The sequence below is a fragment of the Pholcus phalangioides genome, unplaced genomic scaffold, assembly GCF_987345545.1.
Source record: "Pholcus phalangioides strain wild (caught in Gottingen) unplaced genomic scaffold, Ppha-v1.0 ptg000007l_1, whole genome shotgun sequence".
In the NCBI taxonomy this organism is placed as follows: Eukaryota; Metazoa; Arthropoda; class Arachnida; order Araneae; family Pholcidae; genus Pholcus; species Pholcus phalangioides.
Genome location: NW_028301600.1, coordinates 32,941,280 through 32,961,901, shown reverse-complemented (window position 1 = coordinate 32,961,901; position 20,622 = coordinate 32,941,280). Strand labels below are relative to the sequence as shown.

Genomic DNA, 20,622 nt, shown 5'->3' with positions numbered 1-20,622 from the left:
GGTCATTTTTCATGTATATTTTAGTTTTTTTATAAATACGTATCTTAAAGATATTTTTCTAGTAATGTACATTTAACGCGTTTCGGCGCCCCTTCTCATTTGGCGTCCGGTGCAATTGCACCGGTCGCACTGCCCTAAGACCGCCCCTGCCGGGAGCTGACTCGAGGGGGAGCAAATTTCATTGCGAAATCTCTCCTTCAACATTACAAGGGGGCGTCAAAATGCGCGATTGCCCCGGGTGACCAAGCATCTAGTTGCGGCCCTGGGGGAGATACACGTGTCATGAGTTAACAAACACCGGCCATAACTTATTCCAGGAAATAATTTCTCCGATTCGGCACACTGCTGTATATGCATAATGATGAAACAGTGATTCTCATAGAAAAGAGAAACTACACCATGAAAAAAGACAACGTTTCTGAAAGTCACACTTCAACAAAACTATACACTATCACCGTATAATATAGTACAATATATTGTCATACAAATATAGAAGACTATAATTTCCTCTCCCATTCTCTACATATCAGAGCACTATTGACCCAAGATTATAAGTTTTTTATTTTTTACCTACCTTTAAGAAAAACTCTTCCAGAACCCCCTTTTTGTGCCCCAAAATCTTGGGTTTTTTATAGGGCTCAAAAGCTCATAGTTGTTTTCCACCTTTTCCTAGTCTTTGACACTACCCTATACACAAGCTACTAGCTCTTGCCAAGACACCTGCAGATAACGTGGCATTTTTAGGCGCTATGAATCTAGCTAAGTTCCCCATACATAAAGTGGTATTTATAGGAGCTCAAGCTCTTCTTAAGGCGCCCAAAGAAAAGGCGATACTTCTTGAAGCTTAACTCCATATCCTCATACCTATGAAAGGTATTTCTAGGAGCTCTACCAAGAACGACCAATAGCAAGAGAAAAAAGTTAGAGCTACAAGTGGGCAAGATTCTGCCCTTTAATAAAGGTGGGGAACAAAGGCTGATATGAACATGCTTGCAGATGAAGAGCTTGAGAGCAATTGCCAAAAATGGTAATGAAAACCTCCGCTTTCTTTTTTTTCTTCTCTTAAGGGGTCATTCAAGTATTACGTCAGCATCGGGGGGGGGGGGTTCGGATTTGCTGACTTTTGATGACAAGGGGGGAAGGGGGGTTTGAAGGTTTCTTACATCACCAACCACCCTTTATGAAAATATGAAATATTCTAAGCTGCTGACGAAATTTTGCTGACGGAGGAGGGGAAGGGGGCAAAAATGGCTGAAAATCTGCTTACGTAATACTTGAATGGCCCCTAAGAATAGTACAAATCCAATCACTGTGAAACTGCAAGAGGCGCAAATGTAGATTTTTTTTCCTTACTCATCATTTTAGTCAATGAAGGTAGAAAATGAAAAAGTGAATATTTTCAAGTTTTCTTTTTAAAGATCAAAAGTCATTTAGAAAAATAGGCGCCAATGTAGACAAAATTTCGATTGGGGGAGCAATCGCTCCTTCTGCTCCCCCCCCCCCCCGGCTACGCCACTGAATGCGTGTTGTAGCCCAACCTCAAACGTTCTTTTATCCAGTTTTTCTTTTGATGAAATATGGTCACAGCTGGTTATGAGAAGTCTAATAAAAGCAAGTAGGAAGGCGCGTGTGTTCCACGCTCTATCCAACCACAGCACAGATATTATTTGAAATAACATAAATATTTGATATAAAATCATTGCTGATAGATCAAAATATTGCATAAGAAGCGTCCGACGCGTTGTTTGATAAATAAAACCTTGATACTAACACCGGTAGTGTGAAATGCTGACCGAAAGGTCGACACATCACATTGACGTATTTTGCATCGACTAAATACACTCTATTTATGCAATTCTTCAGCATATAAATAAAATATGCCCACTTTTTCCCAATGATTGACCGGCCGAAAATAGGCGGTGAAGAATTCGAAATAGAATGAAATTTTCTGTCCGAAGTTGGTTTACAATGGATGATGACAACATGATGGATACATTTGATGAAGATGATGATATAACTGGCGAGCTTGCTGATACTTCGGATCTTCCAACATCTCTAATTATCACCAATGTTGATGCTCAGGTTTTCGTTGATGAAGAGCACAAGGTTAGTTTCATTATATTTTTTACATTCTATCGCAATAAATGCTGTCATTTTTCTGTACACACTTGGAATTATTAGATTTATTAGTTGAGTAGAATTTGAAAGAGGGGTTGTGATGAATCTTAATATCTTTTTGTTCATTTTCCCAATTCTTTGACAATAGAAAATTATCCTTGGACTTGATAAACATAAGCGCAAACAAAGCATTACAGGAAAAAAGAGTTTATTGCTTGCTTCCCAGTTGTGTTGTACTTCAGTTCAGCTGATGACAGCTGGATGGATTTTGATTCTTGACCACAGCCAGAGGGATATTTTGCGGGTAAGTGGGCTAATGAGTGGTCGAAAAATTAAAGTGGAATGGGAGAAGGGTGATAAAACCCTAGATCTGCCTCTCACATAGGCGCTGAGGCCATTTGAGCCCCTCAATAAATTCTGAAAAATAATGAAATGCACCTTCCCTCTCCTTCATATGCACTTGAGTTCTGTATATATATGATCAGACCAGCAACTTTGAGCTCCCCCCAATGTTTTCCTTCTATCAGTGTCTATGGCCTCTGAGGACATTAGAAAATTGTGGGGTCACACACAGTGGCATCAATTTATTAGTCTAGGGGCCGTTCATGTATTACGTAAGCACATGTTTAGCCATTTTTAACCCCCCCCCCTTGTCAGCAAAATTTCGTCATCAGCTCTGCCCCTCTGAATCCTAACTCATATTTTCATAAAGGGTGGTTGATGATGTAAGCATTATCCACACCCCCCCTTCCCCCCTTGTCATCAAAAGTCAGCAAGTCGGAACCCCCCCCCCATCGATGATGTAATACTTGAACAGCCCCCTATCTAAAGCAGTGTTATCCTAAGTGGGCATTATCGCTTCTGCGGGTGGTAGAAGCTCTGGAAATAACAGGATTCTATGGGTTGACTTGAGTTTGAGGGTGATCAGAGGAAAAATATCTGAAGAAGGGGGAGTGATAGAACAAAGGTTTGGAAGACTCTGATCTAAAGCCTCAAAGTATAATATGCCGAAAACTGTGTATGTTGGAGAGCAATTGGTATCGCCGCAGAACAATCTCTGGAAGAATGTTAAGAAAAGAAGTCTTCAGTGTAATAAACACCATTATAGAAATTTTACAGCATAAAATTTTCAGTCAGCTGAGGGCTTGTTGCCAAACAATACAAAACATTCTGCTTTGCGGATCTAAAGATGACAACAGCCTGGTCTACAGGTAGAGATAGTCTTGAAGGGCTGGGTCGTTACGATGTCAAAACATGCATGTTTTTATACAGGCTTAAAATTGCATCAGTTGACTCGCTACATTGTCCATAGTCTTATCATGTGCAATGTTGGGGTGGGGTGGGGGAATGGAGTGATAGAGCATCCTTCTCCAATACGTCAGTGATATATAGTCGACCCCTGTATTCACGGTTTTTTTCCCTTTATTGGAAATTTCTTATTTTTTCGTGCAACATTTGTGTGTTTTGTTTACAAAATTTGAGTTGCACATGTTTAGGATGGCTCACTAATGACATTACTGTCATCACTAGAGCCGTGGCAGCTCTGAAGAGAGAAATAGTCACCTTGGGTTGGATTAACCTTTGGTCCCAATGTGAGCCAACTGAAGAGACAATAAAAGAAGCATTGTCACGTTAGCAAAACAGGTGGGTGGAAAAGGGTTCAATGATATGGAAAAAGAAGTCGAACAGCTAATTAATAGCAATTCAGAGGTATTGACCGAGGAGGAATTACTGCAGTTGACTGCTCCTGAAACTGAAGCGGTACCAGATGAAGAAGATCAAGATAAATAAGTAGAAGACAAGTTCACCATGAGTAACATAGCGGAAGGGCTTCACATTTTCAAATCAGCAATAGATTGTTTTCATGACATAGATCCCTCTATGGTACATACCCTCTTCCCATGTAGAAAAATTGGTAGAGGAAGCTGTTATAATCATATTCCAACGTACTTGATATTATGAAGAAGCGGCAAACATAAATCACAATGTTCTTTCAGAAAACATCGTCAAAAATCGCTGCACCCTCTTTTACATTCTCTTACACCTCTCTGCGTTATTTTGCTCTTCTCATGCTGTTCAATAAACGAGATAAACAAGAAAAAATTATGGTTTCGGTTATTCGCAGATTTCCCGTATTTGCGGTCACCCCCGGAGCATAACCCCCCCCCCACGCGAATACGGAGGGCAGACTGTACTGTACATTCATGCAGATAATGAACAAAGATTTTTTTTACCCCTGTGTTTTGTGTAGTAGGTAGAACATAATCGGGGAATTGTGATCAGGGCCACAACTAGGGGGAAAGCAGGCAGGTCTTGTGCCTCGAGCGCTGGACCAGAGGGGCGCAAATTTTATTCTCAAACCTCTCCTTCAATATTAAAAAGGGGCGCCAAAATGCGCACTTGCCAATTAAGTGTGTGATTTTGTTTCCTAATAAAAATGTGTGCATTCTCTTTCTGATTGTTATTTTTACATTAGCATGTGGTATGCCAAGGTATTGAAAATTTAATTAGTAACATATACACAGTTATTCACATGTAGTACAATATATATATTTTTTTTTCAGAGTCAGTTTGAGCAACTATTCCTTAGATTTGATAAAGAAGCATCTTTTCAGTATTTTAAAAGTTTCAGAAGAGTACGAGTTAACTTCCAGGATCCAACATCAGCAGCAACAGCACGCATACAGTGTGATCAAACACATTTCAACGGCAGTGTTATGAATTGTTATTTTGCGCAGGTAAGAAAATAGTTCATTATAAAATCAGGGTTGGACAAATCCCAGGTGCAAGATTGCCATGGTGACTTAAAATGTTGGTGTCAGCATTAAATAAAATTTTTTATGTGTGATTATTAAATCTGAGTTAGAGGACATAATTTTTGCGATTTCGTGTCAGTTTGCCTACTGACATATAGAAAGGGGTCGCCGACTGGAAAAGTTGGAGGGGGGATGGGGGAGATTATTTTGGACCAAATGTTTAAAAAAAATGCTTGACAAATTGGAAAACAAATCTAGGCACCAGACAAATTTCTTTTTCCAATTTGTCAAGCCTTGGTTATATACCAGGGATTGCAAACATAAACGTATCAAGTATAATAAGGGGGTTCCTTCAACTAAGATGTATGTCAGACACAGGCTGTATTCAATTGCATCCTGTGAACCAAAGCATGAACTGAAAAAGAAAGATTACAAATTTTTATCTTTAAGTCATATTGGCAGCTCAATAGTATTTGTAAATTATTAATAAGCAATATATAGGAGAATTACTCCTTAAAAAAATTAAAGAAAAACCTCACCTTTTAAACATTCAATGCATTTTACAGCAAAAAGTTATTTGCATTAGAGTAATAAAAACACTTACCTTCAATTACAATTTTTTTTTACTTGTGTTCCCGAGATTTTTGAGTATGGTTCCGCACACTTATTAACTGTCGTGAAAGGCCATAATATTCCTTATGTTTTGAAGTGTTTATTATGGATTTAACTTTCTAGTCTTACCATAAAAAATAATCCCTTCTATATGATTAAACAAAATTTGACAAAACACTTTTAATCTATTGAAAAGCAAAAGACAATGAATACTCAAACCTCCAAACAAATTTCAGCTACAAGTGTATAAGTGTTATCGTTCTGTTTTATATATGTCAAGATCGGTGGCAATGCAAGCAAATATGCTAGAGTGTAACTGACATTATTATATTTTTCAAAAACTTTTGAATACATAAAGGGACTGGTACTTAGTCTCTGAGATTTTATGCCATCCTTTTTATATATATTTGAGCAATTCTAAAAGTAGACTGAAATATCCCAACATTTCCAATAATAGTATTTAACCCCAGACTTTGAAAATTTGTTACAAGTATGTTTTGATATTGGACTGGGTTTGGGGTGTTTTGGTTCTGAGACAGGAAAAATGTAATTATAACCCATACTTCATTATATCCAATTTGTTTAAAAGCAAACCTGACTGAGAAATTTGTTTTTATCATTTTTAAGTGTTTTTTGTTACAGTTTACAATTAAAAAAAAGTTTTTTAATTTTTTGCTTCATTATAGCCAGTCCCATCTACCAAATGTAAAGATGGGGAAATGTCTGATGCATACCTTCAACCACCATCTCCAGTTCGCCAGTTCTTGATTTCTCCTCCTGCATCACCTCCTGTTGGTTGGGAACCAGTGGATGAAGCTCAACCTTGCATTAATTATGATTTACTTGCTGCTCTAGCTAAACTTGCACCTGGTATTGTTACTTTTTACATGATAAATTAGAACTGTTTTTTATCTCATTATTTATATGAAATTAAATACAGTGAATAATCCTCAAGGCAGAATGTTTTGCATTTTTCTGCAATGAGTTCTCGGAATGACGAAATGTTCTGTGGTAAAAATTCCTATAATAGTGTTTTCTGGGCACTTCCACGTGACTCACGTTACAATCAGAGACACGTTACAATCATGAAATTAAACTGAATGTAAATAAAATTCTTATTAAGATGGATGAACTAATTTTTTAGGACGATAGATTCTTGTGTGACTTTATCATAATTTTAAACTTCACAAAAAAATAAGTCACGCAGACTAGCATTACAGAAAAAGGGAAGTAACTTTTTCCAGTTACATAAACCTGAATATTTTTGTTCTCCTACAAGGAATTTATAGAAATTAGCTACTGAAGTTAATGACTAACATTATTGAGATATACCTCATGTAATAAAAAGAGTTTTTATGTGATTTAATTATTTAATTCATTTTTTAAGCTTGACTCATGTTACATTTGTGAATTTTGAAATTTTTGAATAAATACCGTCAGACACTGAAAGTTAATTTCGGCTTATATGAAACTTTCCATGTATGTTTTAGTGTGCAACATCATTAAAATTAATTCTATGCATATTCAAAAGATAAACAGTTTTTTTAAATTGTTTTTTGTAATGACTGGCTGAAAAAAAGTAATTACCAAAAAAATTTGTAATCTAAAATAGAATAGTTACAAAGTACTTCTAATATTTTCTAAACTCATGTATTACCTAAGAAATAAATATAGCCACTCTAAAATATTTTTTAAACAGACATTTAATAAAGAAATAATATTTATTTACAAAATATTCTTCATACATTTTATCACATTTTAACTTAATCACATATTCCCGTTACAAGAATCTTGGTCTAAATATATTTTCTATGTATGCAAAAGCAGAATATATATATATTGTATGCAAATGTTCAATATATACAAAAAAAAAAAAATGCTTGGGCAAAAGAATAATAATGCTTTGTGTATTTACAATATTTGGTGATGGTAGTTTTCTAATCAGACTATTTCGTCTGAATCAAAAAGTGAATGTAGGCCATTTCCAGTGTTTACCAGCTGGTACCATGACATTCACCTCAAAATCAGTTCCAACAATATTTGTTACTTCTCCAGAGTACAAAAGATCATCCATCATATAGGGGCCGTTCAAGTATTATGTCAGCAAATTTTTAGCTATTTTTGACCCCCCCCCCCCTGTCAGCAAAATTCTGACCACCTCCCCATCAGCAAAATGTCGTCAGCAATGCCCCCTAGAGAAAACAATTTTTTTTTAATGTAAAAAATTTAAAAAAAAATAATTTTGAAAAAAAAATACTTTTATTATGTTATTATAATCAATTTCTGTTAATTTCAGTGCTATTTGAAGGGTAAGAACTCAAAATTTCCTTTTAAGAAATTTATTATGATCCACCCTCTAAGCCATATAATGATAAATTCTTGGCCCGTGGACCAAATGTGGCCCTGAAGGTTATCTGATGTGGCTTGTCCCCTCAAATACAATTTTGTATAAGTGAACTAAGTGGCACATTTACAGATCACTTAAATGACCTGTGGCACAATTCCGGAACATTTAAGTGGTCCGTGGCACATTCAAAGATCACTTAAGTAACCTGCAACACATTTCCAGAACACTTGAGTGATCCGTGGCACATTTCTTTCCCATCCTTTGAGTGACATGTGACACAATTTTAGAGCTTTTAAGCGGTCCCCAGTGAGGTTCTACATCACTCAAGTTACCCACAGAACATTCCCAGATTGCTTAAGTGATCCGTGGCATAATTACGGATCACTTGAGTGATGTATTGCACAGTTCCAGAGTACTTAAGAGGCCCCGTACACATTTCCAGAGCACTGAAGAGTCAGTGTAACATTTAGATAGCTGAAGTGGCTCTCTTAGGGATTTATCATTAGGGAGAATGTTAGTTCAGGTGCCCACAAACTAGCGAAAGATTTTTCTTGTTTTTGCACACCAATTAAAATGCTATTAAGAATGTTTCATATTTTTATAAAGGATGGTTGATGACGTAAGCATCATCCAAACCCCCTCCCCTTGTTATCAAAAGTCAGCAAATCGGAAACCCCCCCCCCCCATCTATGCTAACTTAATAGTTGAATGACCCCATATAACCTCCACCCAGTCATCCAATCCCACGTTTCCCAATTCATCAAGGAATGACTCGGAAACACTCATATGCTGGTCACTTTTTAATAAATAACTTTCTGGTTTTCTATTTTTGCTCTTGATGCAATGTATTCTTTTGATCCTTACAGTTGCATGTGTATTTGCCAAAATCTGTGCCAAGTCAGGATCCCTATTATGTTTTTTTAGTAGCCAGCAATTCTTACTTCACGTTTTGTTCTTCATTTCTTCAGGAAAACAATATGAATAAGTTGGAGCTTTCTCATTGTAACAGTGCAGTAAGTTTTTCTTTGTTAAACCAATGAAGTTTTCGTGGTACATACATAGACAAACATTATGGGGCAATTTATTGCTCAAAAGGATAAGTTTTGGCCTCAATTTACAAAACTTTCTTTTCCCAACCACTGGAATAATTGATAAGCCTCTTTCAAGGAAAAAGCAAGATGACAAGCTTGAACTTTTGATTTCACACTAGCCTCCCAAATTGTGACAATATCTTTATGTTCTGGAGGCATGCAACTAACATCATTACTTCCATAAAACTGAGTGATCAACAGTTTCTTTGTTTAAAGATGAATTTAAATTCTTTTTTGATTCATATTTTCTTCCCAATGTCCAACTGCACAAAATGTGTCAAACAGCTGCTTTACTATAACTTTTTATAGTGTGGTGTAAATTCCTTTTAGCTTTACAAAAAGTATTAGGACAACTGCATGATACTGAAGATGGTGTTTATTGAACTTTCTTCATTCTTTTTGAGTAGTTGATGCTTTCTTACTCTTCTTGTCTTCTTTCTTATGATGCGAACTTCTTTTGCAATACCACTGAAATTTTTTAATTTTTTTCTCTTTATTAAGTTTGAACTTTTGCATTGAGGCATGGTGTTTTCCCTTGTGTCATAGCTTTCTAATGTTTTTAATTTCTCTTCTCGTTCTGTCTTTCTGCAGCTGAAGCTGGGGGGAGAGGAGGCATCTTTAGTTTACTAATGGGTGGGTAGGGGGGGAGGAGAATGGCTCAATTTGAAAACTAAATGGTTGGATTTAAAAAGTAAACCAACTTAAGTATCTTACAAACATGATTGAAATTATAAGAAGGATTTACAAATGTATTCAAAATGACATTGTGACTCGCGTTACAAAATTAAAAATTATGTATTTCTAAAAGTAAAACTTCATTCAATAAAAATTTCATTTGTTATTGGAGTTGATGCTATATTAAAAAAAGTTAGTTTTTCTGGCATGAAATTTTTTAAAAAATTAAAAAAAAACCATGTTTTTGTGACTCGCGTTATAAAATTTTTAAGTGATATTTAAACTTTTCCTACAACATAGTTATAGTCAAGAGTTGTGAACTGAATATTTTTATTTGTTCTATAGACATTATAAAAACGAGTTTATTTTTGGAAACAAATTATTATTATATAAGTAAGAACTTACCTTCAAATAGTGAACTTTTCTGATCTTTTATGATCTTGCATCATAAACTCTCAAATGACCATAGAAAAATAAAATAAATACCTACAGATGTTACCAAATTCAAATTTAGAAACTTTGAACTAGTAGAAAATAATTAGATCAAGGCCTTACTGGACTTTTGAAAAAAAATTCACTTGTGATTCCCTTTCTACACTTTTCTTGAAATTCTTCCGGATTGTTTTGCAGCAACACTGATTTTTCTGCGATGTATGTCACAGATTTCAGCATATTCTATTTTGAGGTAAATAATATTCATTTCTGTTGAGACTTATTTTAGTAAAGTATTTTTTTAATTTTTTAAAAATTATATTTGTAAAAAAATTGCAAAAAATAGATTTACCATTATTGAAATGATAAATTTTTCATTCTAAATATAAAATATTGAATCTCACAAAATAAATTGCTTGAAAACCATGCATCAAAAGCCAAACTTTTATTTGATTTACGTAAAAATAGAATTAATGAGGCAGTAATGTTGGTATTGCATGCACCCCTTGCTGTTGTGAATATTGATGATGACACTGTGTTCCAAAGCCAAAGTTTGATCCCATCAACCCTATTAGCCTACTGATTTCCTTAACCAGGATAATTTGATATTTGAAATCAGTTTTCAGTATCATGAGATCCCATAAGAATGACTTTCAGGAGACTGCATTGAAATGTTATGCAAATAAAAAAAAGTTAGTTTAAAATGTGAGAGTACACCCCCTATGAATAAATTTTGTGTCACCATTACAAAAACAGTTTTTGTTGCACCATTATTTTATTAACCATTGTTTTTATTGCATTTTAAATTTTTTTTTTGAAATAAATCATATGGATTTATAAAAAAAGAAAGGGGAACATACTTAATTCAAATTTTTCAATAATTGAAACTTTAATGAAGTCCTTTAAGTTTTCTAATTTGATGTTGAAATTGTTTGTTTGATTCAATTTTTTTTTTGATAATTCAAAGTTGGCGGGAAAAAAAATTATTTTAGTATGAGCAAATGTTGGCAGTAAAAAATTCTATAAGCAGCCAGACTTTTCTTCTGTTGACCAAGTTGTTAAACAGTAATCTTTAAAGACAAAAAAAAGTTTGAAAATTCTGACTTTATTTTGGCACATAATGAGTGCTGTTTTTTTTTTACCTTAACTTCTGGCTCAAACAGCTTTGCTATCATTTTGTCTGTTAAAGAATGTGTAAAGAAATGTAGGGCCAGTCCAAAAGATAACCCTAGGTTTTATGATTGACTTTTGATACAACTTCCGTCTTTGAAAATGGCATCCTTTGTTTGGGCTTGTCAGAATTTGATTTGTTTTTCACGTTAGATTTATTCTGTGAAAACTCAATTTGAAAGAAATCACTAGTATTGATGATTGGCAACTGGTAAAACTCTAAATTTGTGAAAGGGTTAAAACATTCAGAATGAATCCAACAAAAGTGTGCCTATGATGAGAGCTATTTCAAATATGAATTTCCAGAAAAATTTGAAGTCCTAATTTGTAAATTTTTAGTGTTTGTTTGATAATCCAATTTCCATTTTCACATTGTTCAGCCAGAGTGCATCAAGATTGTGCACCACTTGATATGAATTATACTGTTCAACCTATACAAGCACAAAGGTCCAACGAGATGCCTGAAAAAAAAAATGCCCATTAAAAATATTGGTTAAATACGGTAAAACCTGTCTTTAATGGAATTGCAAGGGACCGTGAGTTTTTTTCATTGAACACAGGTCAAACGCAGGGGTGCAAGAGCTGCGCCAAGATACGCTGAAACGGTTCTGTTGCTACATGGTGCGCCAAGGCACCGAATCTATGCGCATTTGCGCCAACTCTTGTTTGTGGTTCGCAGAGGTACCGCTAATACACTGTACTGGGTCAAATACCCGGAATTTAGGAAAAAGAAGCATGAATATGCTGAATTTTCCGATTTCGGAGGCCGTTTTTTCTCATGTGGGTTATATACTGAAAATAACGGTAAATTTCGCAGCTGCCAACCTGCGCTCAAAGACAGCATACATCGAAAAGGGGATTGGTTTACTCGTTTAAATTACCGACATTTTTTCGAAGATCGTTGGGAAAAAATTGGATCTGTAAAAACTCCAGCTAAAATATACATAGTTTTGTCATCTAGCCACTATGTGGTCGTGTGGTTATCGTCTGAGGTTGCCGATCGTAACAATTTCTCATTGCAAAAATCCGGATTTGGTGAATAGGGAGAGGTCGTGGAAAAAAAAGGACTTCCACATCTTCCACTTGGATAACATTGGGAACTTTATCACCCCATGACACACCTGTACTTTCGATATCATCTTCCCTATTAAAAACAGATGCAAAAAAAGTAATTGAAAGTACTACACATGCCTACATTGCTCTCTACCATAGATCTTTTTACTGAGAATGTGGTGGGGGGGGGGGGGGAGAGGAAACTGTCCGCTTACATCAATTGTTGATGTACTTAATGATTTTGGATCAGCAGAGCTAATGCTCTCTGCCAACCTTGATTCAGCTTCCTGCTTACTCTGCTTAATCACCTTCTTCAATGCCCTTCTCTTTTCAGTAAATGATAATGGGAGACTTGTTCCACTTTTATGCTGTGTAAATGTCCCCTTTTTTAAAGATAAATATTATGCCATTTTTTCGTGAACCAGAAGGCATGACAAGCAACCACGCTTTTTACGAACAAAGGGTATAATGTCAAGCAAAACAGGATAGTTTTACCCTAAATTCTTCTTATTGATGATTCCAACTGACCGAACATTCACCACAGAAACATGTTCAACACAGATTCCAACTAGTCTTTGAAAACTTCCTCTAACCTTTCTCTCAAAAGGTCAAAGTTGGTTCTTTGAAAACAAGGAACCATTCTGTTCCTTGAAAGTTAGAGAAAAAACACATACAGACTATATCAACACACGATGATCACTAGAAGAAAACTTGTCCCCCACTGAAACATGTTCAAGCTCCTTGAAACTAGTGATAATTAAATCCTTAAATATGGAAGTATTGCTAGTGGCTTCTGATATCTGCTGATACAAAAACTTATGGAGCAACAACTGAAGAAAGCCTTTCGCCTTTCTCATTGATCTTTAGCTGATAGGTTCTTGCAATAGATACTAGAATAATTGCAATTCCTTAATATGGTAACCCTCTTATGCTTACACATGTAGGAAATTTCCTCATAAAATTTGGAGATGTAGTTTCGAACCTTATTCAGTTGATTATGACAAACTCCTACCATAAGCTCATGACACTTTTAATAGTGTCCCGGTATTCTGACAGACTCACTAATATTTGCTCCTACATGTTTCTTTCCCACACACAAGACCTTCCTCCCAGGGACCTTTTGCCTATGAAAAAGGTTTAGAACATTGTATATATTCCCTCTGGAAGAAACAGCACTCCCTGCACACCCTGTTCCCCAACCATAGAATCCCCAATGATTACACCACTATCACTCTCTACCTAATTTACAACCACCCATTCTCCCACTGAATTGTCATTCTTCTGTGACAGATGGCTCCGTTATCCCCGGGTTCTCTAAAACCAGAGCTCTCTTGTAGTGCTTTGACCTCAAGCTTCAACCTAGCCCTCTCTAAACAACTCTCACTCTTGAGGCTATCGGCTACTATACCCCTAGATCAGGGAAACCAACCATCGCAACCCGTACACTACACTAATCCGGGTTGAGGCATGCTAATAATAACGCTAAAACTAGATAAGAAAGAATATAACTATACTTAAAAAATGTAAAGTATGAGAAACTTTAACAGAAAATTAAAATAATCTAAAAAACATTACAATCCAAAATATACATAAAAAATTATACGAAAAAAATCAAGTGAAATAGAATGCTCAACTTTTAATCATGAAGAAATATATACAAAATATGCAACACACCCCTAAAAAGTATTAAGATATAAATTACAATTTATACTTATTAGTATTAGCTAATTTACTGTCCTATTTACTAGCATTAAAACAATTAGACCTAAAGTAAAATAACAAAAATTACTAATAATACCCAGAAAAAAAAAAAATCTCGAATATTTGCTAACACTAATGCTCAAAAAACCCACAAAAAGTATATTAAAGAAAGAGAACCAGATATTCAGTCCTATATGAGCATAGGGAAAAAATTGCTTATTGACAAAGAAACAATGAAAAAATCCTGGCAAAAGTGGAATGAAAATGGAATAAAAGTGAGAGGAAAAAATTAACTCTAGAAAACTAAAATAAAAACTGCATGTTAATTATATTACAGAATTTGTTTGTGAGATGTAGAGTTAGTATGCTAGGATTAAATTGATAGGAATTACACAATGAAAACTAAAAATTTGAGACAAATAAAAAACACTTATCCAAAGATGGTGGTCAATAGGTGTTTATCAGGCCCCATTATCTTGAGGAATAACATTGAAAAAAAAGAAAAAAAATCAGATGAGAGAGAAAAATAATCTCAAAAGGGATAACATTGTTTTCCAACAATTAGTCAGTTTTATTGGGGCTCATCATGTATCCCATATTCTTATGAGACACTAAAGATATTTTTGTCTATTCTTAATTGGTCATCAGTCTGCATAATACTTGATACTATTTTCGTATCTGTTGTCAATTGCCTTGAACTTTGCAGCAACAATAAGAATGAAAAATATTTTAGTGTAATTTTTGTGACTAGTAAATTGGAGGGATTCTAGGGTTGTATGGGATTCAATTGAGAGAACTGGTACTTCTCCCAAAAGTTTTAGGTTCAAGTCAAGTTGAAAATGTTATATTAGTGAAGCTGAACATCATATAAATGAAATATTTTATCATTGAAGTGTATAAAGATGGATCTGGGCTAAAAAAATAAAGGATGCTTACATGCAAAAGTCATAATGAAAGACAAAAATGGGGCTCCACTATATTAAATGTGCACACTGACAGTAATTCCATTAAACATTTCTTTGAGGGTAGAAGAACAGTAAACTGTCCCAATGGCAGCTAAGACAAAAGCAATCTTAGATTAATGCATTACCACTGATTGCCCTCTGCAGAGTGGGCTGGTTGTACAGAAAGTTTTTTTGAGCTATCTGCCCTCACCAAAGAGAAATTAGGCAGCCATGATTGCCCCCCCCCCTCAAAGCAGAAAGCACCAAGTTCTTTGAAGAATGACCTAAGTGGGAACCATTGTTTTGTGGACATTTTGTCCAATTTAACCCCTTCAGGATCGGGGACAAGATATCTCATCCAAACACAAATGGAAGAAATTTATTCTAGCTCTCCCTGTTTTTTACCTCTTTTTCTTATCGCAAAGCTTCACTATAACTCTATGAAAGGAAGTTTTTTAAATCTGGTTCTTTCTATACTCCTGTTAGTGATTCCCCCACATATATCTTTCTACTATACATTTGTAAGAGAGCAAGAGAACAAATAGGGGTGGGTGAGAAGATGAGGGTGAAAGTGAAATCTATACTGATACACTAATCTTTCCCCATCTATTGCTAACATGCAAAGAAGAAAACCAGTTTTATCGCTGACACTTCTAATACAAATTATCCAAATTTGATGCTAAAAGCCTGTATGTAAAGGGGTTAAATGAATTTTTTCCCCAGCAACAAACTGTACAACAATTCTGGAAGGAGGGTGGACTAAAACAATCAGTCAGTAAATGCTCGTTTTTATAAACTTTAACAATTCCTCTATAAAATTGAAAGTTTGTAAATGAGAAAGACAATAAAATAAAGATTAAAGACTAAAAATATGTAAGGCAGTCACTATTAGTGATAGTTATTGAACATTTTTCTTTGTTTACTTGATTGTGGCAATGTGGTAAAGACAAGATTACACAGGGTTAATGGTGGATAAAATTTCAACCCCATTTCATGATTCACTATATTGTTACAGTCCTAACATTCAGTGCCGTATCTCAAATGTAGGTCCATTGATGGATTCTTTTTCAGGTAGTTAAGAGGATTGACAGATGATTTTTCTATCCACACATAACTGAGTGAGAATTTTATACAGTATGTAGTTGACCTCATAATCAGCAAACTCTTCAATACCAGTAATATGGGCATCAACATCTAGTTAGTCTTGAAAGTTACTTCTTCAGGAACTTTTTGTTTTATTTTTAAATCATCAGATTTTTTGACGTCTTTCATTGTTTAATTTTTTTTTAATTCTGCAAGGTGAAATGAATGTGCCAAATGATTTTGACGCATGTTTGGAGACATCAATCTATATAATAATTTAAAAAACATTGTCTTCGCAATATTTGCAGAGTTCTGAATTCATAACCTATTAAAGATGATTTCTTGTCTTTAGCAGTGTTTCTGAAAGTGAGTGATATTGTTACTTGGGCAGTGATAGAATCTCTTGATGCATCTGATGGGGTTTTTTTCTCTTATAATGGGTGCAATGAGACTGGAAAGTTTGTAAGATTGGTCTTTAGCAGGCCCGTCATTGCGGGGCAGGGTAGGCCTCCTGGCTTTTGAAAATACACTAAAAATGGTATATATATACACACAAATATATACATACATTGAGTACATGTGCTTTGCCCCCCCCCCCCCTGGAAAAAGTTGAAATGATGGCCCTGGTCTTTAGGCTGTAACACTGAAGTAGTTTCTGTGATCTCTACATGGATCACCTAAAGATTAGTAACTCCACTATATAAGCTGCACACTTATTTATAATGAGGAGAGTTTTTTCTCTTGGTATTTATATGAAAAAAGGGTAGATCCGTTCTTTCAACCATTCCTTAAAATCACTATGGAAATATAAAATGTTTGTATTGAACTCTGCTTTTTTGACAAATTTGTTGGATTTGGTTAAAAAAATGAAAATGCCAGAAAACAATTTACAGAAAAATGAATAATAAGTTTGTAAAATGATATTGATAATGATAATGATATTCTTGATATTGTTTGTAAAATGAAAAATGAATGGGTAAAAGGGTTTGTAAAATATAGCCAATTTTAACATTTGTCCCAAACAATTCATCTCGCAACCAGAGGACTAGTTCACAAAAATGTGTCAATTTCGTATATTGGGGGTTCACAAAATTGAGTGATGACTGGTACAAGGTTTTGTTTTTTTAGCATCTTGTGTGCATATCTGTATTTTAAGTTTTCATAAATGCCATTAAAGAATTTGTACTAAAAATCTCACTATGAATCTTTTCCAACATGAAATTTCACAGAATGTTTCTATGCAATTAAAAAAGAGTATCAATATTTTTCTTTTTCTCAGGAGAAGCTCATGAGCTTCATCCGCCTTCAGATTCACAACCAGGCATAGTTGTGCATGTATGTGAAGATCAAATAACTGAAGGTCCCAAACTTAGAATTGTTCAGACTCGTCGTCCAGAGAGCATGGATTCATCCAGTAGTTCTTCAACTCATTCTCCTTCTTCTCCAGTGTAATTTTCAAGTCTGTGGACTTGCAGTATTTTCTTTATGTACATTGGGTTATGGCTCATTGAATTCTGGCATTTTCATTGTTGTAAATTATATTAAGCTCTTGTGATTTTTTTTTCTCGTATGACTTGGTTGGCTGTGAAAGTGTAGTGTGTTATTAACAGCATGAATTGAACAGTATTTGTTTTTTGAAAATATAGTAGGTTTTAAGTTTTATGAGTTGTCATTATGATGTTTAACACACAGTATTTGAAAAAGGGTGGGGGTAAAAGAAAATTTTAAAATGCGTGACTTTGATGTTGTTCTTCGGCGTAGTAGTTTTATATGCACCTTGAACCCATAAATAGTGTTGCGCACCATCTTTGCATATAATTTACAATTGAATCCTTTCTTACTTTGTTGGTAGTCCCTGCTATAAGTAACAAAAATATTTTTTTTCATTATTAATGTAAAAATTGACCAAAAGTTTTTGGTGCATACTGTAATTACTATTAAAATTACATGTGTGTGGCTATACTTGATGATTGAGAAATCTGACGTCCAGATTGTGATCGCAAAAGATATGGTCACCATAACATTTTTCAAATTTAGAATATATTCAGAATACTATAACAAAACAAGAATACTCAACTTAAATACCTATGTTTTATGCAAATGCAGATGTATTGATATTGCACATGATGTACATGTATGAGTGTAATGTTGTGTATACTATCATTGAGATTGAAAAGTTTTTGTTCTGATTTTTTTATTAGTGCATTTTCATGATCATTGCATTAAATATGTGTTAGTGTTTTATTATTGGCATTGTGCTTATTGCATTGCAACTTTTAACACCTTGAAGATTTTGTTGTTGGTAAGAGATTTCAAATTTGGGGTTGGTTTCTTATTTACAGAATCTGTTATGGATGGTCATCTAATGGTCAGAAGGAAAAACCCTGAGGTTTCAGATCACAGAGTGCTGATATGAAGTCATGTATTTCACAGACATTGAAAAAATTACAATTATGATCCAAAATGATAGGAAAAATCTTCCCTTTCAATGTCATTGTATTTTATCACCCACAAATCTTGTGAATGCGAGCGTAAGCTTCTGAGGTTTAGTGATGGGTAATGTAAAATGGTTAAATTTTTATGCTACTAAAAAGTGTAAACAATTTTGTTTTCCAGAATGGGCAATATTCTCTTGAAATTGTAAAATCCCTGGGAAGTGCAATAGTAGCGATGGGTACATTATAGGATACACACATTTACATGTGTGAGATCCTGCATAACACAACTAACAATTTTTTTATCCCCAGTCATGAAGATAAAACTAGAAGTCAAAGTTTATAATTAAATCATAAATTTACTATTAAATTACAAATTTTATGATATTTAAAATAAAATACAAAGAGGGAAAAAATGGTATTTGGATAGACACAGAAGAACAGTTACTTATATTGCGATGAAGAAAGCTGGGACGCAGGAGAGCAGTAGCTTAATGCTAGTGAATTGCTCTCGATAAATTTATTTGTGAAGTGAGGAGGGTAGGGTGATGAAATTTATATATTTTTAGAGTAGAGAGTGGTAGGATGAATAAATTTGGGAGACTAATTTAGAACATCTTTTGAGATAGTGAATTTTTACACTTAAAAAATACAGTGTGTTTCTGTCGTATTATTTTCTATTGCCTTGAATTTTGTCCGCTTTTTCTTCTAATTTTTTGTCTACTTATGCAGGAATTCAAAGTTATACTTATACAGTCATTTTGCAACTGCATTACAGTCTAAATTTTTCCCAGTTTACCATGTTATGCCGTTTGGCACTTGATAAGAGTATGTGATTGTTACAAGCTGTTCACACATGCAACACATTTTTATCTCAATTGTTATGGAAGCTATTTGTGTGCTCTGAAGCTTGTGATTGCTTATTTATCAGGTATTGTTAAAGTGATGAAGGTTTAGGTAAATGGTTAACCTAATCTTATCAATATAGATTACAATTAGAGGTATGTGTGTACAATCACTTAATTAGGGAATTTAGTTTTAAATAAGATAAAAGAATAACTTAATATTTTAATCAAAAGATGTCTGCTGTACTACCATATTTTTCTTGAACTGCTTGTTTCAAATTAGTATTGATAGCTCAGAGAAAAATAGACATATCGGTATACATGTAGATGGAACTTTTTACTGGATTGAACCCTGTTTGCTTTATTTTCTGCCTATAGTACATGCATTTGTCCCACAAAGTGAAACTTGATTTTCACTGTTGATGGTTAAATTAATAAAATCTAATTTTGATGTGTTTAACTGAGATGACTTTTTTTTTGTACTGCCAACTTTTTATGATGCCTTTTTCCATGCTGAAATGGTGATTTGAAAATCAGTGTTACATTTAAAAATGAAACAAATTGGGAAAAAATATTGCCAGCATAACACAAAAAACTTTTCTTATCGATGGCCCACAGGTTTTACACAGAAAATTAGTGTTTATCAAATAAATTTGGGAGAATACAATGCGTACAAGATGCTACAGAGTAGTTATAGACAACTGAATAGTAAAGGCTTGATATAGCTTTCCACACACATGCATATAAAAAAAGTTTTATTCAATCGCATACCTCAGCGGTACATAAAATTTATTAAAGCAACATCATTCTGCTCTGATATGTAATTCAGCTAATTCAAATGCTGCTTTGAATAATAAAATAGTTCATAGTTTAAAAAGTTAATATACTAATAAAACAATTGATCATGACTTTTTTTTTTACAATGAAGGTTATGTGTGTATTTCAGGGTTCAAGCTACGGTCGCATTTTCCACAAAATGCAATCGTAGAATGCGAAGGAAATAGTAGCCACTTTCACAAAAAATACGTACAGGAGGTATGAAATGGGTAGACATCCATCCATCAATCATTAGCATTTTAGCATTTTCATAGTTGTCAACTGCTATGGATTGCCATAGTTTCTACAGACGGCTGCAATAAATTACAAAGCTAAAGAAAACACTCTCAATACTACAGAAATCGGATTTAAAAAAATTGGGTCTGAGTTTCTTGCAATGTTTTACTTAAATTTTTTCAAATTGCATCGACCTTTACCATAACGATGAATTCGTATGTGCATGTGAGAGTTCAAGAGAAGACAAACTCGGAACAGATCTGTTTTGTCTGTACGTGGAAGGCAATCTTAAAGCCACGTCTAAACC

General features: G+C 34.4%; 1 protein-coding gene across 1 annotated transcript; it reads left to right on the top strand.

Moving 5' to 3' along the window:
• The first annotated feature begins 1,755 nt into the window (after positions 1–1,755).
• Positions 1,756–19,722, top strand: sra (RRM_RCAN_like domain containing protein Sra). Its single transcript, XM_089233062.1, has 4 exons — positions 1,756–2,106; positions 4,683–4,856; positions 6,173–6,356; positions 17,262–19,722. The coding sequence occupies exons 1-4, from the start codon at positions 1,939–1,941 to the stop codon at positions 17,432–17,434; spliced, it is 699 nt and encodes a 232-aa protein (XP_089089188.1). The 5' UTR covers positions 1,756–1,938; the 3' UTR covers positions 17,435–19,722.
• Positions 19,723–20,622: the final 900 nt, after the last annotated feature.